Source organism: Lactuca serriola, chromosome 6 (genome assembly GCF_051521515.1).
Source record: "Lactuca serriola cultivar US96UC23 chromosome 6, Lser_US96UC23_V15, whole genome shotgun sequence".
Taxonomy (NCBI): Eukaryota; Viridiplantae; Streptophyta; class Magnoliopsida; order Asterales; family Asteraceae; genus Lactuca; species Lactuca serriola.
Window position 1 is genome coordinate 135,044,349 of NC_136413.1, and position 25,649 is coordinate 135,069,997.

Here is a 25,649-nt window from a genome sequence, read left to right on the forward strand (position 1 = left end):
GCATACAATAACACGAGGAATCAAGGATGAGGATTTTATATCCAAAGATCAATTTATGAAGTAGCAATGTGAATACTATACCTATTATAGGCATAGTATAGGGTGAACTTGAACCTCTGTGTAATAGTTTCAAGAAGTAATATAAACCCTAGTTTTGTTATCTGATGTGTTGGATGATTGTGTGATTTTCTAGTATGGTGACTTGGTTTGACTGCGAGACAATACTTACGGCGAGTATGAGTAGGTGTGGATGGTAGTAGAGGCCTATACTACCGGAAGCACAGGACTCACATTTGGATCAGGGAAAGTCACAAGTTTACCAAGAAGCTAGTAATTGATTCTGTTTTATTCAAGTATGTCTTTACCATTGTTTCGGTAATAACTACGCGGGTGATTGTTATTCCCACCCTAGTGGTCATATCAAATTGAGTCCGACTATGATGAGTTTGTTACGTGGTTCGGAGAACCAAGTTCTATGTAGCATCTGACTTAAGACAGAAGATTGAAATCAAACCGATCAATAGTATCGCGCTTGTTGTTAAAGAAGTTAGTAGCTAGAAATGCTACATGCTAAAAATGTGATTATATCACATTAGAATATGAAGGAAGGTATATTCCATTCTGGAATTTGACTCAAAGAGACTTGAGTCTAAGCGTTGCATCATACGATGAGAGGTCATTAGAACATGACCCATCGGTCTGTTACAATAAATGAAGGAAAGTACTTATTCTAAGAAGAAGAATGAGTCCTCAATAAGGATTTATTTTGTAACTCAAATGTTACGATTGAAAGTCCAACATAGTACGAGGAGCAGGTGCAAGGTTGAGCATTGCCTGTAGTTAAGAAGTCCAAGAGTTAGATACTCATTCAAAGAAAAATAGAAGTACGATTATTACCTATGAAGAAAAGATTACGTATGGAATCATTATACCAGACCTATTTCATTGATGATTCTGGGACGTAATCATCCTAAGGGGGAGATCGTTGTAACGCCCGTAGATCCGAGCTAGTTAATTTAGAGACGATAAGCGTCAAAAATGACTTTTTGATAGAAGAGTGTTTAGAATAAATAATCTTAACCAATTTGTAGTATATGTCACAAGGTTTCTGTATATATAAAGAACGCTGAAATCCGAGTTCCAACGAAGAAGTTATAACCTGTCGAAGTTTCGTAACAGATTCGGCACGATGCTGTAGGATGTAAATAATGAATTTACGATAGAGCAATTTTTAGCCTTAGTGATCTAAATGAATGTTGTAGGGAATAATCTCACCTACGCATGGATATAAAGAACGTCGAAAACGGAGCTCGTATGCGAAAGATATGAATTTCTGAAGTTCGGGGCACGAACTTCAACCTGTGTCAAAACTCACGACGTGAACTCAGTGATTGACACCTTCAGAGCCTGGAAGACTGATGTCGCGACTACGCACCTGATGACGTCCAAGTTCACAACGTGAACAACCCTGGTTCACGTCGTGAATAGCGAGATCCAGCCCTATAAATAGAAATCGAAGGCATCCGGTTTTGGTTGCTAATTTCTCAACCTCTCTCCTACTTTTCTCATCATTAAGCCTACTTTTAGCCCCCCGAAGTCCCGATATCATCCCCGAAACCCGAAGCAAGTCCCGAAGTCTCGAAGATCCCGAGAAAAAGAGTTTTTGAGCCGAAACTCTTCCCGCGTGTAGCCTGATTTTTGAAGATATCCCGGTTTCATCGAAGAATATTACTTTGTATAGCCATAGTGCGGTTTGATCATCGTCTTATCAGGTGAGTGCATAGTCCCTTTCATGAACATGATTTTAGTACAAGTATTGTTTGAATGTATTAAATATATGTTTTGTGTGAGTAATTTGATGATGTCTGAATTAATTGTTAAAGAACATACCTGATTGTTTATGATAAATTAGGTTAAAGAGTAAACCAAAGGTTTGTTATAATGGTTATGGGTTACTATCTCTTTATGAATACGAGCGAGATATATACGGAGGATAGAACTTTAAAATATGACATTGATCCGGAAGCATGGATTTGACATAGTTATTCGTCCCTAGTCCGAGAGTATGGATTGGACTTGGTTAATTGTCATTAATCCGGTAGTATGGATTAAGACTTAATCAGTTTTCATTAATCCGGAGTATGGATTAAGACATAGTCAGTTGTCCTTAGTCCAGGAGTATGGACAGGACATAGAATCTATCATTAGTCCGAGAGTATGGATTTAGACATAGACCAATTGTCCCTTATCCGGGAGTATGAAATGGGCACAATTTTTGACTCAAGAATATGGATTAGATCCGAGAGTAAGAGTTAAAATTTAAGGTCCAAGGGTATGGATAGTCTCGTTGAGAATATTCACGGGGTGGGGTAAGAGTTGGCTATATATATATATATATATATATATATATATATATATATATATATATATATATATATATATATATATATATATAGAAAATTTTATATTGTGTGAATTCTAAATTATATATATGTTATAACATTGTGGGATTGAAATCCCTATATACTCACCAGGTTTTCCAAACCTGACCCACTCAATATTTTTGTATCATAGGTATCGATATAAAGACACATTAAACTAAGAGATTAAAGAGATGTATATCATTAGTGTAGATGAATGTAAGTTCGGTTTATGCTTATGTGTTTGTATTGACCAGGACATCCCAAATGTTTTAAAACGAATAAAATACATCTCTTCGGAGATGCTTGGATAAAGTATTTATCATGTTTTCTGGGAACAAATTTTGCAACATTTTTATTAAAAGAGGTACTCTGATTTTTATAAAGCATAAACAAAAATGGGTCTTATCTGGACGTGAAATTTGGGGATGTCACAGTATATCTGCATGATTATATGATAGCTGCTTGATTATATGATTGTTGTAGATATATGTTAGACTGGTAGAACTGTAGGACTAACTGGGTGTATGATTGTCTGTATGTAGAATATGTTTGCTATCTATTATATGTCGACATGTTATGTTGAGGTGGAGGCTTTACTGCGTTGTGCATGAGCCAACAGACCATGGGTATTCTAGTCCGGTGACTAAGTGTACCCAAGGGTATTCCAGTCTGATGACTGAGTGTACTCGTTGTATATTGGCATTCCAGTCCGATGACTGATTGAGTCAGGGGTATTCAAGTCCGATGATTGATTGGACCCATCATTCAATGTTATATATGTTATGTTGTGTGGTGGTACTTTGGGGTAACTCACTAAGCTTTGGCTTATAGTTTCAATTTATTATTTCAGATACTTCAGATGATCACGAGAAAGCGAAGGCATGATCGTGCATATATTCTTGTTTTTATGATATTATGTCTTGGGAAAACTCTGATTATGATTATATTCTTGAAACAATGATTTTGCAAACGTTTTTTGATTAAAATATTTTGTTTTTTAAAATTTTAAACTTCTATGATTTTTGGGATGTTACACTTTAGATTAAAGTGTGTAGTTAAGTAAGCTAGTTTTACCAATGTATGTTGTGATGCCTCATTCTTTATGTGAAGTACAATTTAGTATTCAGATATGAATATTGTGTGATGATTTTTAGTTTGAATTTTTTTTGAGTTATAACAAAATCCACATATAAATAAGAGATTATATATAAAAAAATTCATAACAAAATAATAACAAAATAGTAAGGATAGGGTGTTGGCATAATATAAACAAAATTAATATACATCACTAACATAACCTTGCAACATTAATAGGACCGTAAACGAACCAGACAGACATTTAGCGAACTGATCGTGAACCGTTCAATGGGAAGTTTGTCTATGTATGTTCATTTAATAAATGAATGAACAATTGAACATGAACAAATTTTCCCGTTCTTTTAGTTAAACGAACGAACATGAACATTGGTCTCGTGCGTTCAATTATGTTCGTGAACGTTTCCTTATGTTGTTCGTTTATGTTCCTTTTATATTCATATATTTTCAATTCTGTCTGATTACAATATTATATTATATGTTCAGTTATTTTGTTTATTTTCGTTTGTTTATGTTCATTCGTTTATGTTCGTTTAGCATGTTAACGAACATGAACAATGTAATTTGTTAAATAAACGAACATGAACAACCAGAAAATCTGCCTGTATATCCATTCTTGTTTGTTTATTTGATCGGCTAACTTAAACAAACGAATATAAACTACCTCGTTGGTGTTCATTTGGTTCGTTTACACCCATGAACATTAATGTTGAAGTTAACATATTTTTACATCAATGAAATAGAATATGTGTATAAAGCTATATGGCATATTTTTGTTATTGAAATTAACATATATGGGCATCATGAATTTTATCAAATTATTTATAGCACGATAAATATAAATTTCATGAATATCTATTCATGAACCTTTTCCATATCAATTTCTTTTGATTTTCGTGATTCCTAAGCAATGTAAATAGTCAAAAGTATGTGTTCGTGCAACACACACAATACATTAAGTACAAATCAAAAATAGACTACAAGTTGAGATTCAATTAGATATAAGAACATACACTATAGAACTTAATTAAACATCGAAGTGTGCACTTGTTTGTTTCGTTTTCTAATCATTTTTCTACCAAATCCTTGCAAAATAAAGAAAATAATCTCAAAACATTCATGAGGCTGAACTATGATAAGTATACACATACACGTGTTGATTATACTCGTCTAAGGCTGTCCGGAGTGGAGGGAACTCTATGCGTGAGTTGCTTACGTGGAGCCTCTCTCCACGCATGAACACCGCCCCCGGCTCCGGTGGATTGGTGGTGGCGTGGGGCTGGAGACAGAAGAAGACGGACGAGTTGATTTATTCTTTTTTTTTTACCGTTGTTGATGTATCCGTTGGTATAAATAAATAAATAAATAAATAATAATAATAATATTATTATTATTATTATTATTATTATTATTAATAATTTAATTAATTACCATACACACTTTCTCTATATGTATCAATCTTTTTTTATCATTTCAAACACAAACAATCTTTCAACATATACACTTCACAAAAAAAAAAAAATATATATATATATATATATATATATATATATATATATATATATATATATATATATTCATGGATCCAAACCAAAATAACCCAACCATCCCGAACACCCTAAATACTTCAAATGATCTGTTAGCGAATATTGGCTGCATGCAATAGTTATCATCTCCCGTTCAACAACAACCTCTATTCACCAATCTTTCATACCACCCACACTACTACTAACAACAACAACCACCACAATTCGTTCAACCCCAATTTCAAACCTTTCAACAACAACCTTCTCCGTAATTTCAACCCCAAACTTTCCAACGTCAACAAACTTCACAACCATCTCAAGTTCCATTATCTCAATCTCCACCCGTAAACCTCGACGATGACGACGACGACGAACGGGTTGAAGAAACACAACCAAGTCGTAGAAGGCAAAAAACAAAGATCCAAGGAAAAAGAAAAATATCAATTGGACCGAGGAGGAGGCAACTTTAGCTAAAACTTGGATTTTCATATCACAAGACGGGGATGTCGGCAACGCGCAATCGGGTCAAAGTTTTTGGAATCGTGTTTTAGACCACTTCCACGCGTTATTAGGAAGTAAAACGAGCCGGACATACGACTCAGTCAATGCTAAATGATGTGACCTTAAAGCGGTTTGCACCAAATTTAACGGTGTATTTGACAATCTAAAAAATATGCATCGAAGTGGTAGTAACGATTTCAACATTTTATCAACCGCGTTGCATCAATACAAAATTACCAACAATGGTAAACCTTTTGGTAACCAAAAAGCGTGGGAAGTTTGTCGAAATGGTCCAAAATATGTCATTTATCCGGAAACGGCGCATTCGGGATCTACACCCGGTTCCAACAAAAGGCCGAGAACGTCCGAGTCGTACATTGGTGTTGACCTCAATGATGAGTTCGACGCCACTGAGGGGGAAGGTCCACCCGACGTCCATCTTCGTCGACCACCGGGAAGGGAAAAAGCGAGAAAGGGGCCTCGTCTAGCGGAAAATCAACCAACGATGACGTACTAGCGGAGAAAATCGACAAAACTCTATATTCTTTAGAAAAAAAAAAATTTATTCAACGGAGGAACAACGTCGGCGACAACTGGAACTCACTAATCTTCAAATTGTAAACACGGTGCCGCAACCAAATCTCAACCCGAAAAATTTAAGGGTGTTTTTTAAAATTCAACAAGAAGTTTTCAACCAATATCGTAACTAGATTCAATTTTTTTAGTAATTTAGGTTTAATTTTCTAAATTATTATTATATTTTTTTTGTATTTTAGTTTTCATTTTCTATGTGTTTTTATGTTTTTTTATGTAATTTAGGTCTAATTTTCTATGTTTTAAATTATGTAATGTGGTTTTAATTAATATAAAATATTTTATGATGTTTTAAAATATGTTTTTATCAAATTTAATCATATAAAAAAAAAGATAATTGTGGACTGGTGACCATTTCCTAAGTCTAGAAGGTTGATGGTGAAGGTGACGTGGCGTAAATGTGACATCACTTTTTCGGAGGGTTGTTGGTGACCACTCCCCATAGCCTAACAAAAATTGAAAACACATGATGAGTATTGGGAGTGTGGAGTTAGAAAATGTCATAGTGAAGTTATGCTTATACTTAACCTTATCCTCTTACTAGAACCTCGCCACAATCTCCAACTTGAAACTACAGATCCGACTGATCAAGTAAAACCCCAAGGATTGTTGACGAATTTATACATGGAAACCACATAGACGGAATCAAACGGTCCCTTTAGCCTCTCGTTTTTTCTTGGATTTCATGTATGAATCGGGAAAAAAAGGTGAATAACCCCTTCCCACGCAATCAATTTTATGGTGGTAATAAAAAAAAACTAAATATAAAGGGATTCTGAAAACTGAAGAACAATGAAGTTCTCGCTCTCTTTTGGAATCGGTTCAATTCAATGTGCAACTAGAAAAACACAAAAATGTGTTTTTTTTACAGATTGAGTGTAGGTGAAAAAGATGGCGATTATGTTTAGGATTCTAGGGTTGTAGAGAAGATGGAGGTGTTTGTATTAGTAGCAGAGGTGCAATATATATATATATATATATATATATATATATATATATATATATATATATATATATATATATATATATATAAAAGGATAGGTTAATGTGTTTCTTACATTTATTGTGTGTTAAAATGCATTTATAGAAATTTAGTAAATTAAATAATTATTTAATTAAATAAAGATAAATATTAAATGATATCCATAATTAAAATTTTCTTTCTATGGAAACTAATTAAATTTGTCATTAATGTCAGCAATAACAATTTTTTAAAATGAATTCGCATCTAAGTTTTTATGTATTGGTTCACGTTTTGTTTCAAAACTCACTTACGTTAAAATATAATAAAGTTGTATTGAATATGAAGAACGAAAGTGTATTCTACTAGATATATCTCATTCTTCTAGATACGAATTAAATAATATTATTGCTGACATTAATCACGAAGTTAATTACTTTCCATAAAAAAGAAACTATAAGTATTGATATCATACATATAATTATGGAAATCATTTAATATCTATATTTATTTGATTACATAATAATCTAATTTTTACTAAATTTATATTGGTGCATTCTAGTACATAATAGATGTGAGAAACATTTGAACCTATCTCCTTCTCTCTCTCCCTCTCTCTCTCTCTCTCTTTCTCTCTTTCTCTGTGTGTGTGTGTGTGTCTATATATATATATATATATATATATATATATATATATATATATTGTCACACCCCCAAACCAGAACGGCGGAAACGTTCGGGGGCGGAGGACGTCATATTCAGTATCATAACAGTTCATAGAAAGGAAAGTACACACCACCATACATATATAAAAGTTTTAAAAATGTTTACATCATTGTTTTCATTACATGCTCAAAAGGTAAATGCATAAACATCTTTCAAAAGAAATAATTAACGCCAACGCGTTAATCCCCAAAAGTTGATTTCCAAACCTGCTTAACGGTTCCCTGAGAATACAAGTTATTTCAAAGAAAAAAAAGTGTCAACAATTAAGTTGGTGAGTTCATAAGTGATTTAGAAACATTGAATGCCATTCCAAAATGAGTGTATGTTTTCCAAAAAAATCCCTTATTTTCTTATAAAAGTTTGAAATGCATGAGAATATATGTATTGAATAATATAGCTAGTGAATCAAGAAAATCCCTTATTTTCCTATTAGTCGTTTGTTTTGCATACGAGGAAAATCCCATATTTTCCTAAAGTAATAGTTAGCCTAATGTCCCAGCCTAAAAACCGAAAGCAAAGGACATGCTTTAGAAAGTTGAAGCATAGATTTATATAATAAAACCTATTAGAAGATTTCAGTTTAGTAGATGAATAATAGTTTTCATAACCACTCATTCATAAACCAGAAGTACTATAATAATTGTATATCCGATGAGTTTTATAACCATACTAAACATAATATGCCTGTAGCGACGTTCTTCAGGCGTCGTGGCGTTATGACAAACTGTCACCCCAAAGGAAGGACTGTAGCTAACAGTCAGGGCGCGGGATCATGACTTCCCGTATAGATCTATACACATTTGACACGTTCTCCGAACGGGAGACTCTGGTTATAGACAGGACTTGTAGCGATACCCTAAAAAAGGCAGTATTTGAAGATGTACACGTCTCATGGATTCTCAACTAAGTCTGTATTAAAGTAATAGTTTTGTATGCAAAGTTTATCCTTTTTCACAATGTTTGACAAAACATAAATCATAAGTTTTTAGAATGTATAAAACGGTTTAGCAACGAAGGATACTTTGGAATTATTAAATACTTTGTATGAATATAGTGCATGCAAAGTATGACAAGAGTTTTCACATAGTGGTACTAAATCACAAGTGATTCATTTGATAAAAACGAGTAAAGTGAAATTTTATGAAATACACGATAATAACTGTATGTTTACTTGTATTCCTCCCCTAAAAGAGTATAAAAGCATTTAAAATGTATTTAAAGTGTGTTTGAAGGGGGTATGAACTCACTTGAAAGCTTGAAGATAGCGAGATGGAAAACCGGGCAAAGTTTCGTCTCGGGAAACGGATTTTTCTCGGGATTCTCGGGAATCTCGGGAGTAAAATCGATCTTCGGGACTTGAGCAAAATGATCAGGGCTTCGGGGTAGTGTGGACACGGAAATCGAGGCAATATCGTGAGAGAAATGAGAGAAATGGGGTGAAATTACCGGAACCCTCGCATCTCTATTTATAGTGGTCTAGGAAGCCTCGGTACGCGGGGCATACGCTCGTACGCAGCGCGTACGCGTACGTCATGCATGACCGAGTCCTCGACTGCCTCGGCTTCGGATGGGACTGGGAGGGGGTAGCTTCGCATAGGGGTGACGTGGACGGACCGAGACCAAGGCCTTCGCGTATGCGGGGCGTACGAGGCTACGCAGCGCGTAACTCGGATGAGGACGCTGACTCCTCCTTCGGATATTACCAGATTTTTTATTTAAATTTATATATAACTTATTTAATAAACTTCAAAAAATCATATCTCCTTCATACGAACTCCGTTTTCGATGGTCTTTATATCCACGCGTAGGTGAGACTATGCTCTATAATTTTCGTTTAGACTCCGTTGGCAAATTATGAAATTATTTTTATTATTTATTTATAACATATCGTGATTAAGGAATTTCTTTAAAAATTCATAACTTCTTTATCTGACGTCGGTTTTTGCCAGACTTTTTACCGCTGAAATTCCATTGTCGAGACCTTCGATTCTCGTTTAGGTCATTCCGGCCAAAAGTCGCTCGATCTCCGATTCGATTTTTTAGCTGACTGCTGCTAAGCCGAACTTGGAAAAATCTTAACTTCAATATACGAAGTCGGATTTGGGCATTCTTTTTACGTGCGATCCCGATTTAATGATATTAAACATAGTAGGAATTTAAATAGATATTTTTTGGTCATTTTATTATAAAAGTTAATTTTATTAACTCCAAGGCGGTTACAATACTTGACTTTTTAGGTCATTACAAAGAGTTGAAATATCGGGTTGTTACATATATATATATATATATATATATATATATATATATATATATAGGGTTAGGTTATTTTGTTTTCAATATCTATTGTGTGCATGTATGATTGATTCTGGACCAATCATTTTAGGTATTTTAAGAAAGTAATTAATGCATATTACATGTTGAAGATATAATGGATATTAATTACATCTTCAGCATTTAATATGCATTAATTACTTTCTTAAAATAACTAAAATGATTGGTCTAGAATCAATCATACATGAACACAATAGATAGTGAAAACATTTGAACCTAACTCTCTCTCTCTCTCTCTCTCTCTCTATATATATATATATATATATATATATATATATATATATATATATATATATATATATACTAGGGAAGTTAAAGGTTCGTGCTAAACACGGCCCATGGTTGATCCAAACATGTAATTCATATGTGATTCACTTGTGACTACATGTGAATCATATGTGAATTACATGTGATTTAAATGTGATTTACGTGTGAATCACATGTAATTTATATGTGAATTACATGTGATTTACATTTGAATCACATGTAATTCATATGTGATTTGTTTGTGATTTACACGTGAATCACATGTAATCCATATGTGCTTCACTTGTGATTTACATGTGAATTACATTTGATTCATATGTGAATCACATGTAATAAGTGTATTTGATAAGTTATATATGAGTCTTTTTTATTTTATTTTTTACTTAATTGACTTAATGAGATCCATAAGATAGATATGCATGTGCCTTTATGAATAAATTCAGAAAGAACTTAATACAATAATACAAGAGGCCAATGAAAGAAAGCTTTTTTTCACATTAAGTTATAATTTTTAACAAATTTCCCAACTTTTTGTTTGATTAAAAAAATAAAATAATCAGAAATGTTGCAAGTTGTATTTTGTTTTAATTAAATAAAATAAATTACTAAACTAATAACATTATTTTCATGACCATATTAAAAATACTGAAATAACAAACATGTCATGCAAACCGCTTGCCATTCATGTCTACTTCCAAATCTGATAAACAAAAAAAATCATGAAATTTAAGTTTAAAATTTTCAAACCTATTTATAAAGTACAAAAATGCTTATTTTTTCATACCTGTTGGATAAAAATCAACAATTGGCGAGTTTGGATCCGTTATTAATTTTCTATATTGTTCTAAAAGTGTGTGTGCACTACAAATACTTTCAAGGTAAAAAGAAAACAATAAACAAAGTTAGAAAATACTAAATATAAAATAATCTTGAAAAAAGGGAAAAGGTAAAAGATAAAAGGACGAAATTAACCTTGCAGTAGCTAATTAAACGGTTTAAAATGCGAACCTAGCTCAAAGAATATATTTAACTTATTAAGATCCTTGAGATCAGAAGCAAATGATGCATAATGGTAAATATAAAACCTAAAAAAAGTTGGAAATAAAAAATGAAAAAAAAAACATAACAAAACCTATACAATGCAAATATGTCCGATTGAAAAGGCAAAAACAATAATAAACACCTTAAAGGGGAAAATTACCATGAACCAACACCTTCATATTCATAGTGCATCACCCAATAGACTTTTGTATATTTTAGAACCTATAAAGAATTGCATCAAATAATTTTAAATAAAAAGGTAACAATATAACAATTTTATATGATGTCTATAATGATTTTACATCATAAAATGGTAAATCGGACTGGTTTTTAACAATTTTAAAGACTTACAACATCTCTCCTTATTGCATCCATCTCTTTAATAGTTTAAGTTGGAAACTTCTATTCATAATACCGTTCCTTACACTCGGGGGCGCCTAATTTAATCTGAAAAAAAAAAAAACAGAAATGAAATTACTTATATACCCTTATATTATCTCAATAATCAGTTTCTAGTGTTTGTTCTTAAGTGCCTAAAAAACTTAAATAAATTAAATATTATAAAATGATGATGTAGTTACTAAAACCACCCAACTTCCATAAACCATTATTCAACCTTTTCACGTTTCTTGGTTGAGATTACCAATATAATAAAGTAGTTTAAGCTAAAAAAAAAATTATTAACTGTTTTGTGACAAATTCACCAAATTAAAGAAATTTCAACCAAAGAAAATCTTCAGATTAAGAAAATTAAACACAAATAAGCAGTATTTGTCATAATCAAAGAAGAATTCAGATCAAAATTAAATAAACTAACTTACCTTTAAATCTTCAATTTTTGAACATCACATTCTCTCACTTTCAACCTTTGAACATATCGGAGTAATTCACAGGTCATTGGATTTGAAGTCTTCATTGATTGTAGGATATCTTCACTGTAAAAATTTAGATGAAAAATAACACATATCAATGAACTCTTTAATAAAACCTAGTGAAAAACAATTCTTGATTACTAACAAAACACTAAATGTTTACAGATGTTTACAACACCTGTAGCGACAACAAGATCCTCATTTGCTTTGTTTCCTGATGTACTCTGAAAATTAAAGATTCAACAATCTCTTTCCGATGAAAGAAACAAAAACAACCATGATTTCATAATGGAAAAAATAACAAGAAACAAGATGATCATTTTACCTTCCAAAACCATAATATTTTTCTTATTCATGTTTATCTGATCAATTAGTAACCATATCTAATTCCTATAATGATTTTCTACTTCCAGCTATTATGATCCAGATGTTCAATAAATACTTACATAAAAGAAATTTTAGTGTTTTGTAATCTTTTTGAATAAATGACTTTAAATACTCAAAGTATAAGCATCTATGAATTAACTAATTTGAATGTACTTATATAATTTTATAGGAGCAAATTTCCAGACAAGTAAAAACAAGTTACCGGAATGAATGTGCTAATTCTTTTCCTAGCAAAGTTCAACGAACAATTGAACATGTGAAGTTGTTCTCTTAGGCATCTGATCGAACACCTTTTGCTCATCACATGCCAAGTCATTTCCAGGTTTCTTTAAGGCTTTAGACCAAGACTGAACAAAGTATATCACGAATAGAATATAATATAACTATTTGAATTTCAAAATAATCGAAGGAAACCTTTAGCTTTTCAGATCGAATAGAAAGCAGCAAAAACAGGCTTCACTAGGCTAGCTCTTTGGTCTGGTTTGGTCCATTCGGAGCAGAAGGGTAAAAGGAAATGAAAAGGAAGTAGAAGGTTAGTGAGGAAAGCCTAGACATGCTTTTGACATGTCATGGTTACGACTCTTGTTCGTCCGATTTGACTTTAGTGCTTTCCACATTGATTTTGAAGACTAATAAATTCATGACTCCAAATCGTATAGTAGATGAAGTCGTTACAATGATCGATTATAGGCCAACAATGATAGTTGAGGTGTTGATTTTCCACTTCGGTTTGAATTTGAGATCGTACACACGATTTTCTAGAATCTAGATCTGGTGAGACTTTTATTGTCGTCGATCAAATGGAGATAAACTTCTCCGTTCAGATCTTCAATCGACATAGGACACCGAGGTTTGGTCTGCGATGACGATCATCAGATGCGGGAGGACGAGAGAGAGAGAAAAAAAAGAGAGAGAGATCTGATGATATATATATATATATATATAGAGAGAGAGAGAGAGAGAGAGAGAGAGAGAAATATATTATGTGTGTTTTGTATATTAACTAAACTAATTATTAATTGTTAGGAAATGATATTTTAAATTCCTGATATACCCTTATCATTATTTATAAAATGTCATTGCTATCATTAAAACAAATGATAAATATAATTATGTCATGATCAATCCAAGTTATTCTATAAGTTTTCAAATAATCTTTCCTCTCTCTCTCTCTCTCTCTCTCTCTCTCTCTCTCTCTATATATATATATATATATATATATATATATATATATATATATATATATATATATATATATATATATATATATATCAACTTAGATCGATATCCATTGTAAACTATGGCTCCATAGCTAAATTCTTTCTCCCCTCCAAAACTCATTAATACGGAGGAAAACAAACAGCGGTGCAAGTATGGATGAGATAGGCGGAGGAGGTTCAGCTTGTGGACACCATGGGGAGACACTTGATATAAAAGATGAACCAGTATCTTCAACCGCCAATTCTGCCTCCCTTTTCACTATTCCTTTCTGCCAAAAGGTGAATCATCTGTTTATGATAAGCTGATCACGTGTACGTGTTCTTTTTTATTAATGAATATCTGTAAGTAGGTTGTGCGTCTATCTCTTACTTTGATATTTCCTTTATTAATTCTTCTTCTTCAAACTTGAGATTAAGATTGGTGGTGTTATAGATCTACCATAAATGATATTTTCTTATGCATGGTTTCTATTTTATCGCAGTTGGTAGCCGAGTTTCTGGGAACATATTTCATGGTGTTTGCAGGGTGCGGGGTGGTGGCGGTGGACGTGGAGAAGGATCATGTGATCGGTCAAGTTGGAATTGCCATCGTATGGGGAGTGGTGGTGATGGTGATGATTTACACCGTAGGCCACATCTCCGGTGCTCATTTCAACCCTGCGGTCACCATTGCTTTTGCCTCTTGCAAGAGATTCCCTTTAAAAGAAGTTAGTATATAGTATGATCTTTAACATACGTTAGATTTTTATTTACATTATTCTTGTACATTGAAACATTGTTTTCTTTAGGTTTTTGCATACGTAGTTGTTCAAATCCTCGCATCAACTCTTGCAAGCGGAACCCTACGATTAGTATTCAACTGGAAACACAATAATCTAGGTGCAACAGTTCCTTCGGGATCCGACCTCCAATCGTTGGTGCTGGAATTCATTATTACATTTTACCTCATGTTTGTTATTTCTGGGGTTGCTACCGACAATCGTGCTGTTAGTAACTTTTTGCATTATCATATTGATATATTCTACCTCTTGTTCTTTTTTATATGGTTTGACTTCTATTCTCGAATTTATAAATCTTATTCGTACATTTAAATCATGGTTGACTTTATAGCCATTTTTATACAGCTAAAATTCCTAGGAATATTCTTTAATGATCATATTTTTTATTTTCTTGATGCAGATAGGAGAACTTGCAGGACTTGCCATTGGATCAACCATTTTACTCAATGCCATGTTTGCAGGGTACGATTTCGTTTAAAAAAAATATTATTTTCTATTCTTTTATATTTTTCTGTTTGAAAAAAATTCAAATATTTCTATGTTGGTGGTCGGTGAAGGCCAATTTCAGGGGCTTCAATGAACCCAGCGAGGACCCTAGGGCCAGCCATTGTGTCTAACCAATACAAAGGCTTATGGGTTTACATGTTGGGACCAATTGCGGGAGCTGTTGCTGGTGCATGGGCATACAACGTCATCAGGTTCACCGATAAGCCTCTTCGTGTCATCGTCAAAAATGCATCTTTCCTACAACGTAGCAATGGACAAAATCGGTAATTCTCCTGTCAAAGCTCTAAAAAAATTAAACAAAGCATACTAAAATTATATATATAATCTGTAATATGTTGGTTGGTTTATGTCCAAACGATTTTTTAAGATGTACTCAAACAAAACACTAAGTACGTCCAATAAATTAAAGCATGATCTCTCTACCTATCTCCGATTATCTCATCCCTATCTCGCCTACAATTTCGTGCAACCATAGTTAAAACAAATATTTCATCTATGGTAAGAAAAACCTTTGAATTATTTAAATATCCTGAAGTGAAAACTAATTGCAATTTGATCAATTTTTACTATTGTAAATATGAGAATAGATAACCGACGAATTACCCCGTATATCCATTTTATTATAGAATGAATGCTTTTGTTAAAAATGATGTCAAATGTCGATTATTTTCGACAAACATAACTTTTCGTTGTAAAGTCATTCACCACGTACGTTTTTAAGTGCATAAATATGTGCGAGTGTTTTTAATTATGTATGTTATCTTTAAAAGACATGTTGTGTACATTTTCGGCCTATCACGTTTCTGTATCGATACCTCTAAGTTGTTTCAATACACTTAAGGGGACAAATTATGGTTTCTCGTTGTTCTACTAGTGATGTGCATGAGAATTGGTGATAAGCAAAGCAACTTTGTTTCTAGCAAGGAAAGCGGCATAGAGGGATAGCATCAAAACCCCTTACCGGCATGCTCTACTCTCAATTGGTCTGTTAACCACAATCTATTCTACCATGGTGTATTCCTCTCCATTACTCTATTTTGTTGTGGAGTTTTTACACAACTCAGTTGCCTTTGGATGTTGCACTCCGTGAGGTAGTTGATAAATTAATTTTAAGTGTATTCTCCTTGATTATCAGCACGAAGGCATTTGATCTTCCTCTTAAGCTAAAGTTCTACCATATCTTTTAATTTATTAAATTTCTCAAAATCCTCATCCTTATGCTTTAATAAATATACCCATACATACCTTGAAAAAGTCATCAATAAGGTTTATCAGATATTGATAATCTTTTGTTAACATTTGTTTGATCATCCCAAACACATATGAATGGACTAATCCCAACGTCTCCTTTGCTCTAAACTTTGATTCCTTATAAGGCAGTTGGTGTGCCTTACCATATTGACATCCAACATGCGCAATGTCAAGTTATGAACTTCCTTTCATGGACTTCTACATAGTAATCTTCAGTTTATTGTAATTAACATGTCCATGTTGTGCATGCCACAAATCACCAATATCTCTTATCCTAGCCTTGTGAAGATAATCTTCTTCTGTTGACATTACATAGATAGCCTTAATTTTTAGTCCTTTCACGAAGAGTATACATATGATCATTAATTCACGATACACCTTCACATCATATGGGCCAAACACTACCTAATTTCATGAGCATCTAATTATGGTACCAGAAACAAGTTCTACTTCATCCGTTGGACATGATAGACATTCTCAAGTTGTACTTCTTCATCTCCGCATCTTTTGGTAGTTGTCTCTTACCAACATTATCTTTTCGTAACTTTGTATTATCAACTATAACAATAACTTGATCTCCAATGTACTTGTTCATGCCCAAAAGTTTCGAATCGTCTCCAGTCATATGATTAGAACAACCAGAATCAATGATCCAATCATTCTTGTAATCGAACATCCGATCATTTGCCACAATAAGTGCAAAGTCATTTGTTGGTCCTTTCCTTTATGAATGAGCTACATCTACCTCCACGAGAAAGAAGGAAGTGTCAAAGTCCCAATCTTCATTCTCCAGGAGCCTCGTTATTTAATGTTGTTGCAGCATTTCCTTCAACTCTCTTAGACCAACAATTTATTACTTATTGTTCCTTCTTACTATAATTGTAACATTCTTCACTTTGACTGTCCTTTTGTTGCCACCGGTTCTGACTATTTCGATTTTGTTGACATCCTCGAGCTCCACCTAACTGGAAACCTCTATCTTGGTTTCCTCAAACATTTCTTTATTAATTGTTGAATCTCCCCAAACCATGTCCTCGTACCATGACCGTGTCTTTGATTATCACTTTTATTAATGAAAAAAGGTCGTCTCTTCATTGTTGGTAGGTCGATTAGACGTAGTTTTATCTAAATCCTCTTCATTAACTATCAAGTTCTCCATATCTATTAAACTTGGTTCAATGGCCTGGCCTCGAGTCGTCGTGATAATACTCTTGTATTTCGGCTTCAATCCAGTCCATAGATGATAATTCATTTAATCCTGGTTTTTGTAATACCATTTTTAAGATCTAATTTAGAAATCTTGTCACAAAGAAATTGCACTGTCAAGATATATTAACTTACAAACATATTTCTTTGGGACATTGAAAATATCTCGTTTTCAAGCCTTTGTAATTTTCACCGTTCTTCTTGGAGAAATGGTTGCCAAAGTATCCTACGCTTCCTTTGTCGTCTGGATGTCTTTGAACTGTTGTAGAAATCATCTTCTACAGTTGCAATTAAAGCATACATCGTTTAAGGTGTCAGGGTCAGTTGTTGGCCTTTGATGTGCAACATCTTGCCATGTTAGTGTTGAGGTCGAGAGGCCGAAAATTGTTTCTGTGATTCTGGCCTCTCATATGGGTACTCCTTGACCCATAATTATTTTTATTAAGTTTCTCAATAGAGGTAGGAAAATCTACCATTTGAAAATCTGCAAAGAATTCAAGGACCAAAACTAAAAGTTTCAAAAGTATACAGGTTTAAATCAAAACTTTTAGAAGTATAAGGGTTTAAATCGTAAGTTTTAGAAGTTTAGGAACCAAAACTGAAATTTTTAGATTTATAGGGGCTGAAATCATAATTTTCACAAGTTCAGGGGCTAATCTGTAAAATTATGAAAGATTCATCAACTGTTGGCGTCATGGTGATGTCGTGTTAATGTCAACTTTCTTCTTCGGCAAACCAATATTATTCTGTCATAATCCTGGAGAACATTAGATTGACTTTAAGGGTTTTACGACGGTCGAAAAATTCCAAAAAATATTTTCAGAAATCTTGAAACGCAACATTTCCAATGGTTTGCCCAGAAAAAAAAAATAGACAAAAAAATTCCGACTCAAAAAACAGTGGGTGTGTTCCTGGAATAAAATTCGTCTCTAATAACACTTGATCCATATAACTAAGATATTGTACAATACAATATTTATTGATGACACTCAAAAATGGACTCTCTAAAAAATTAAAAATAAATAAATCAAGCCTCTTTTCTTTTCTCAACCTCACTCAAAACGCACACTACACTTATTATTTCTCTTTTTCTCTTAATGCTTGACGCACATTTTCTAATGAATGAAGCCTTCTATTTATAAGAGAGGTTTGGTGTTAATGACATCATTACTTGGATCACAAATGTGCATATTTTCAATCCATTTGTCAAAGGTTGTTTGCTAACTTTGTTGAATTGTCAGTACTCTTCTAGATAACAATGACTTCGAACAATCCACTCCTTCCGTCCGATGCAAACTTGATCCAAAACCAAAAGTGGCTTCTTTACACCAAAAGTTAACTTTAATCTTAAAACCCGAAAATCTATCCCCTTTCAGTCCAACCTAAAAATGGGCATGCTTGATCCAAATTAAAGTAACTCCATGACTATGGAGTATAATGCTTTACTAATACAAAATGATTGGAATCCCGTACAACGACCCATTGGGCTAACATTATGTGATATAATTGGTTGTTCCATGTTCCAACATAAATACCACACTCCTTAATCGACTGATTACTGATAAGGATGCATCAACCTAACACCAAGTTTTTGCACCAAGGAATTGACAATCATTTTTATAGAATAAAGTTCTATGTGTAAATAGCTTGACCCCGGTCCACCACTACAAGGAAAACGATCATTAGTGGCGATAAAAATCGTCGGTAATAGTAATAGCGGCGACGCGTCGCCTGTAATAAGTCGTCACTACTACTTCGTCGTTATTGATCAAATTGTCGCCGCTAATGATAGATGTCACTGCTAATGACCATGTCGCCGCTAATAACGAAGTTGGCGGTAATAACTCTATCGTCAGTAATAGTGTCGCCGGTAATTACAATTTTCATTTTTTTTAATTTTTAATTAACGATTTTGGTTGCCGGCATACATGGACTTTTAGCGGCGACTCTAGCATTTGTCGCCACTAAAAGTTCATGTCGCCGGTAAAGGCTTATATTCTTGTAGAGCACGTTTGGCCATCACTCTATCAAAGGAGGGACTCCCTAGCTATCTTGAAGCAGGTTAGCCCTACTCTTAGGGCCAAGTTTCCCGCATCCAATGTCAATAAAGTCTCAAGACCCTTACAAAATCCACCATAATCGATAGACATACATATAGTCGTATATAGGGGTGAGCAAAACCGAACCCGGAAACCGAAAAACCGACAAAAACCGACGAAACCGAAACCGAAGCATAAACCAACGGTTTGGGTTTGTATTATTTAGAAACCAAAAAATTTGTTTCGGTTTGGGTTTTAGGAATGTGCTAAACCGAGAGAAACCGAACCGAACCGATATTTATAAAATACGAATTCTGCGATTTATATATATATATATATATATATATATATATATATATATATATATATATATATATATATATATGTCTTCCTTGACTCATAAACACAAACATATGGCTAGTGTGTTGGCTAAGGAGGCTGACATATTATGTGAAAGACCTGGGCTCAATCCTTTCTCTTTATGTGTGGAGCTCTTTTATTTTGTTTGCCCATATTCCCTTTGTTTCTTCTATTTGTTACAGCGAAATTGTTTCTTCTATTTGTTACAGCGAAATTTTATCCCACATCGATTAGAGGATGAAACATTCTTCCTATTCTCCTCTTATATAAAGCAATACAAACTACCAAATCCCACAACTAATATTTCGAACGGGTTTTGGGTTTAAACCAAAACCGAGTTTGAAAAAACCGAAAAACCAAGAAACTGACCCATTGGTTTGGGTTTAGGGTTTAAACCAAAACCGAGTTTGAAAAAACCGAAAAACCAAGAAACTGACCCATTGGTTTGGGTTTAGGGTTCGGTTTTAAATATTTGAAAACCGATACCATTGGTTTTGGGTTAAAACCGATACCATTGGTTTTGGGTTAAAACCGATCCAACCTGACCCATGCTCAGCCCTAATCGTATAGATGAAGACCGGCCTTATTTATGGGCCCAATTTGGTCCCAAGCAAATATTTAGAAACATTTTAATTAATTATCATATACATCCAGAGCCCAACTCCTAAGCCCAGATCTGCGGATGGATCATCTAGAAGCGAAGTGAATAGGATAAAATCAAGGGTAAATAATGACAGTTCCACAACATCATTGATTTAAAGGTTAGATAATGACAGGCATATAATAATCAAATGAAAAGCACATTTTTTAACACAAAAGGCTGAAAGTGGACAAAAAACATAATTATGCGACTCCACGTTACCATTGATTCAGGTTAAGTAATATTGGCAACCGCATATAAAGGAAAAAAGGATAACTATGAGATATCATTTAAAAAAAAGAAAGTTAGAAAGTGGACAAAAATTTCCTCCATTTAAGACACAATAGAGAAACTTGAAGAAAGTAAATCTTCACGCCTAAATATGGAGTCTCAGACCCAAGCTTCTCCCAGGTCTTTCTTCTTCATTGAAGATTTATATTCGTAATTGTACATCAAATTAGTTTGAATTCAACAAGTACAAATTAAGCCGATGAATTTCTTACACATATATAATATATATAGTTTTTACTTTTCTATGAACTTAATCAGGATTGATGTGGTGTAATTATAACTGACTAGATTTGCTACCTTTTCTTCTTTACAGCACTGATAACAAGCCAAATTGCAAGTGCCCAGATGGATGGACATGCGCCATCACCAAAACTGAGCCATCTAAGATTGGTAAACCATTCGCAATATGTGATGGAAGTGGTTGCACCTGTGTCACGTACGTATTAACGTAAGTTCTCTAATGCTAAATAACACTTTACTTATTCAATCTTTGAACCACGTTAATGACACAACAACAATATGCATGCATGGTGTTGCAGTCAAACAGTGGAGAGCTCTGCAGTTGCAGCAGCCAAAGCATTCTGTGAGTGTGATGAAGGTTGGTCTTGTGTTGTATCCAAATTGACTGAAGGCTCTGAAGCCGGAAAGACCTACTTTGAGTGTGGCGAAGGTTGCATATGTGTGGTAGATGAAACAAACAACGTGAAGGTTGTGTGTGCTTGAGTTTTGCACCATGTGGTTGATCTAAGTGAACAAAGGGAAGAAGGAACCGAAAAGACTACACAAATATTATTATGTTTTTCCTAAAATAAGCTCCGTGTGTCGTGTAAAAAGTATGTGAAGTTTGTGTTAATTTAGCTGCAGTAATTATGGTGTGTGTGTGACAAAAGACTCTTTAATTGGCTTTTCAGAGGTTGAGGAGGAAAGTCATGGTTTTCCATCTATACTAATAAATAAAACTCATTTTCCGTCACATGTCATGTCCTCATTGATTTGGACACATGGCATTTTAATAGATTTTTAGAATTTATTTATTTCCACATGTAATTTTCTGATTTGTTCACATATCATAACTTATTTCGGTTATAATATTAAGAGAAATAAATGTTTTTTTGAAAAAGAAATTGATATATTTATAATGAAATAAATGTCATAATTAATGAGAGCTCTAAAATTGATATTGATATTAAATTTGTATTTTTAATAAACCCGTGTAGTACACGGGTCTTACACCTAGTGCATAGTGCATAATATGGTAAAGACTTTAAACACAAATTGTTAAATACTCGAAATAAGAGGCGTATTTTTTATAACAATATAAATAGCTAGAAGAAACTCCCATCAAATGTCATATAAAAGAAAAATTAAGAAAAAAAAAAAAGATGGAATTTGTTTAGATTTCATTTTAAACATTAAAAAATAACTTTTAGATAAAATGACTTGTTAATTTATGACTGTGGGAAAATGAATTTTTAAAAAGTGTTTCAGAAAACTTTTATAGTGGAAAAATCAATTAGTCGTAAGTAATTTTTTAAAAAGTGTGTTATAGATGTTTTAAGGGTATTTCAGATTTTACAACAAAGTTATTAGAAATTCTAATTTATTAAAAAAATTGAATAGTTAATGAGAAGTTATTTTTAAAAGTCGTTTTCCAACATTTTTTCTGATTTATTGACTTTTCAAAAATCCAATAAATAAATAAATTGGTTTTTAATTAAATGTCAAATACCCTGTTAGATTTGTTCACTACAAGAATAAGCACCTGTAGAGACGAAATCTATAAGGACGACATATGTCGTCACTATAGCCGCCCTATAGGGACGACATGTCGTTGCCATAGAGTTGTCTAATTAATTTTGACTTTTAGACGACCTCTCGTCTCAACATGTTAGGCGGGAACCAAAGTGAATTTGGCGCGTTCTTGAAACACCTATGGAGACGACTTATCGCTCCAATAAAAAACAAAAAATAAAAAATAAAATATTTCTTAAATCGTTGACGGAAATAAAGACATAACGTCGTTTTGGGGATGGCTATAGGGACGACTTGTCGTCCCCATAGCTCTCTATGCCCAAAATTAGAACAGCCCCATTCATTTCATTCACACATGCTGAATAATCAATCATCGGTCTCTCTCGATTGATCGATCAAAGATTCTCCCTTGGCGACTTCCTTACCTCCCACTACCGGCAAATCTTCTTCCTCTCTCTACTGATCCTGATGCTAGTTCCCGAAGACCACCACCGATTAGCTTCAACACCGACGGTTCCAACTACCGGCTTTCTTTTCACCTCCGATTATGAATTCTAACAATTACAAGCCCCACTCCGGCGACCTAGGTTAGTAATTCTCAGTTAGAAACTATAATTGGGGTCTATGTTAGCAATTATGTGTTTGAAACTGGAATTGTGATTTTCTATGGTTTCATAGCTGTTACAGAAATCATCGACGGAGATGAATGTCGAACACTGTCGTGAATAGCCTTGTCGGAGCTGGCGGAGGTATCATTGCTCAAATCATCATGTATCCTCTCCAATCGGTACTTATTCCTTCCCTTTTACTCTCTCTGTCTACTTCCTATTGGTCTTGTGATACACTTATTTAAATGCTTCATGTTTATGTTCTTCGTTTCATCATAAACATGTTTTGCCTTCTATGATCACAATCCAATAATGAAGTAATTTTCATTTGTAATTTTCATATCTCCTTATGCACCTCCCTAATTACTATCAGAGTAGCCAAGAAATTCAATTTTTTCTTGCCTTGAATACAAAATTCCATAAGATGTTGTTTGAGCAATATATGAAAGGATCCTCTTTGTTGCTATAAAGTGTTTTTAAACAATTGCATGAACTTTAATAAATGACCAACTGTATAGCCCCCTTTACATTCACAATTATCCATTGCAACACCCTTGAATTCAGTGATAAGTTGTATTGATTATGTTGTTCTGGATCATGTCCTCTACATTCAAACTTATTAACATAATAGTTTCAATTCGTTGTCCTTTCACAGCAGGTTATAAGAAGTGAAGGTCTTGGAGGACTCTACAGCGGCCATAAGTCTTCTCTTTTTGGAACTGCTACATCACAGGTTACACTTCAATTCATTTGGCATGTGATTTCTCATGAATGTCACTTGTTAACATAACAATCTTCTTTTGTTTCTTTGCAGGGGATTTATTATAATTAGCATGTTGTTCTGGCTTGTTGTGGTAGCATTAGCAGGGTAATTACACCAAATCATTTTACAAAATCATTTTATACAAATGCCATATTAGTGTTTGGTATTTTGTTTAACTTTACAAGTTATTTATGTGCAACTGATTTTTGTTTGTATGATAACAAATTCCTTTTATTTCAGGGCATTGAATGTACTGTTTACAAACCCAATATGGGTTCTTATGACACGTATGCAGGTACTTGTACAAAATAACAACTTATTCAAATGTTATAGTTTAGAATTTATTAAGATTATACATTAATTCATATCAATAGTCAATACACAACTAACCTTTCAATGTGTCTTAGACACATACTCAAGCAGAACAAAAGATTCTAGAAGCAAAGAAAGAAGCTCTTCATTGCATGATAAATTGCATGACCTTGATTCTATGAAGCCTAATCCCCATGGGAGACTGTAAGTGGTTGGTAGTCTTAAATCTTAACATATTTGTGTTTAATGTTTTTAACATCATGTCTTTTTAAGTCAAGGTTTGATTTACTGCCATTTGTAGGCATATGAGGTTTATAATGAAGCTGGAATAAGAGGATTTTGGAAAGGCATCATCCTGAATCTAATCATGGTTAGGTTAATTAATCATTAAATAAATCCTCAAAGCATATCAATAAGGATGAAAATTACATGCCAGGTGTGCAAATCCCTTAATTGATTATACTAAGGATGAAAATTACACTTCAAAAAGAAAGTTGATAAAAAACAGAGTTCAACTAAAGTTTCTCTCTCTAGGTAAAACAACAATCTTATTTAATTAATTGATTATACTAATTTATATTATTTCAAAATTACTCTATTCTGGTGTGTGAACAGGTATTAGTAGGTACAATTGCAAAACTTGTTGTTGTAGGATGAAATGTATTTACTATATATCTCTATCTATGGAGACGACATGTTGTCTTCATAGTTGTATCTATGGAGACGACTTGTTGTCTTTATAAACACACCTATAGAGACGACATGTCATCTCTACAGATTTATCTATGGAGACTAGCATCGTATAGCGACGAACCAAAAAAGGACGACATGTTGTCTCTAATTGCTACCTATTGCGACGGAATTTATAGTGACGGCAAAAAAGATCTATTGCGACGGGGCTATGGTGACGAGAGTTATGGGAACGACATGTCGTCCCGGAAACCTATAGGGACGACTTTTGGAACCTATAGAGACGACATTTGTCGTCCCTAGAGGTCCCTTTTCTTGTAGTGGTTGATAGCTTTTTAAATATCGTATATCACAATGTTTTAATCTATTTGAATATACATGTAAAGTAAATAGTTGTTTTTCAAAATCAAACATAAGCTTAAATCAGCGATATTTTAAATAAATGGGAAAAAATGATTGCTAACATGTTAAGAAGCTTTTGGAAAAAATAGGTTCAACTAGCATAAC

The 25,649-nt window shown here is 33.5% G+C and overlaps 3 protein-coding genes across 3 annotated transcripts; all 3 read left to right on the forward strand.

The window, feature by feature from the left end:
• Positions 1–14,005: 14,005 nt before the first annotated feature.
• On the forward strand, positions 14,006–15,497 carry LOC145056900 (aquaporin NIP1-1-like). The gene is made up of 5 exons (XM_079004626.1): positions 14,006–14,223; positions 14,427–14,651; positions 14,733–14,930; positions 15,124–15,185; positions 15,281–15,497. Exons 1-5 carry the CDS (start codon positions 14,098–14,100, stop codon positions 15,495–15,497), a joined length of 828 nt encoding a protein of 275 aa, XP_078860752.1. The 5' UTR covers positions 14,006–14,097.
• A 5,511-nt stretch (positions 15,498–21,008) lies between these two features.
• On the forward strand, positions 21,009–21,990 carry LOC145056901 (uncharacterized). Its single transcript, XM_079004627.1, has 3 exons — positions 21,009–21,137; positions 21,331–21,465; positions 21,557–21,990. Exons 1-3 carry the CDS (start codon positions 21,109–21,111, stop codon positions 21,738–21,740), a joined length of 348 nt encoding a protein of 115 aa, XP_078860753.1. The 5' UTR covers positions 21,009–21,108; the 3' UTR covers positions 21,741–21,990.
• A 1,485-nt stretch (positions 21,991–23,475) lies between these two features.
• LOC145060181 (peroxisomal nicotinamide adenine dinucleotide carrier-like) lies at positions 23,476–25,109 on the forward strand. Its single transcript, XM_079007893.1, has 6 exons — positions 23,476–23,556; positions 24,036–24,130; positions 24,192–24,245; positions 24,381–24,435; positions 24,754–24,822; positions 25,068–25,109. The coding sequence occupies exons 1-6, from the start codon at positions 23,476–23,478 to the stop codon at positions 25,107–25,109; spliced, it is 396 nt and encodes a 131-aa protein (XP_078864019.1).
• Positions 25,110–25,649: the final 540 nt, after the last annotated feature.

Excerpts from the sequence above, each read along its gene's own strand:
- LOC145056900 (XM_079004626.1), top strand. The coding sequence starts at position 14,098 with ATGGATGAGATAGGCGGAGGAGGTTCAGCTTGTGGACACCATGGGGAG. Across the intron at positions 14,652-14,732 it reads AGAGATTCCCTTTAAAAGAA|GTTTTTGCATACGTAGTTGT; the intron begins GTTAGTATATAG and ends TGTTTTCTTTAG. Across the intron at positions 15,186-15,280 it reads CTCAATGCCATGTTTGCAGG|GCCAATTTCAGGGGCTTCAA; the intron begins GTACGATTTCGT and ends TGGTCGGTGAAG.
- LOC145056901 (XM_079004627.1), top strand. The coding sequence starts at position 21,109 with ATGGAGTCTCAGACCCAAGCTTCTCCCAG. Across the intron at positions 21,138-21,330 it reads CAGACCCAAGCTTCTCCCAG|CACTGATAACAAGCCAAATT; the intron begins GTCTTTCTTCTT and ends TCTTCTTTACAG. Across the intron at positions 21,466-21,556 it reads TGTGTCACGTACGTATTAAC|TCAAACAGTGGAGAGCTCTG; the intron begins GTAAGTTCTCTA and ends ATGGTGTTGCAG.
- LOC145060181 (XM_079007893.1), top strand. The coding sequence starts at position 23,476 with ATGTCGAACACTGTCGTGAATAGCCTTGTCGGAGCTGGCGGAGGTATC. Across the intron at positions 23,557-24,035 it reads TCATGTATCCTCTCCAATCG|GTTATAAGAAGTGAAGGTCT; the intron begins GTACTTATTCCT and ends CTTTCACAGCAG. Across the intron at positions 24,246-24,380 it reads GTTGTGGTAGCATTAGCAGG|GGCATTGAATGTACTGTTTA; the intron begins GTAATTACACCA and ends CTTTTATTTCAG.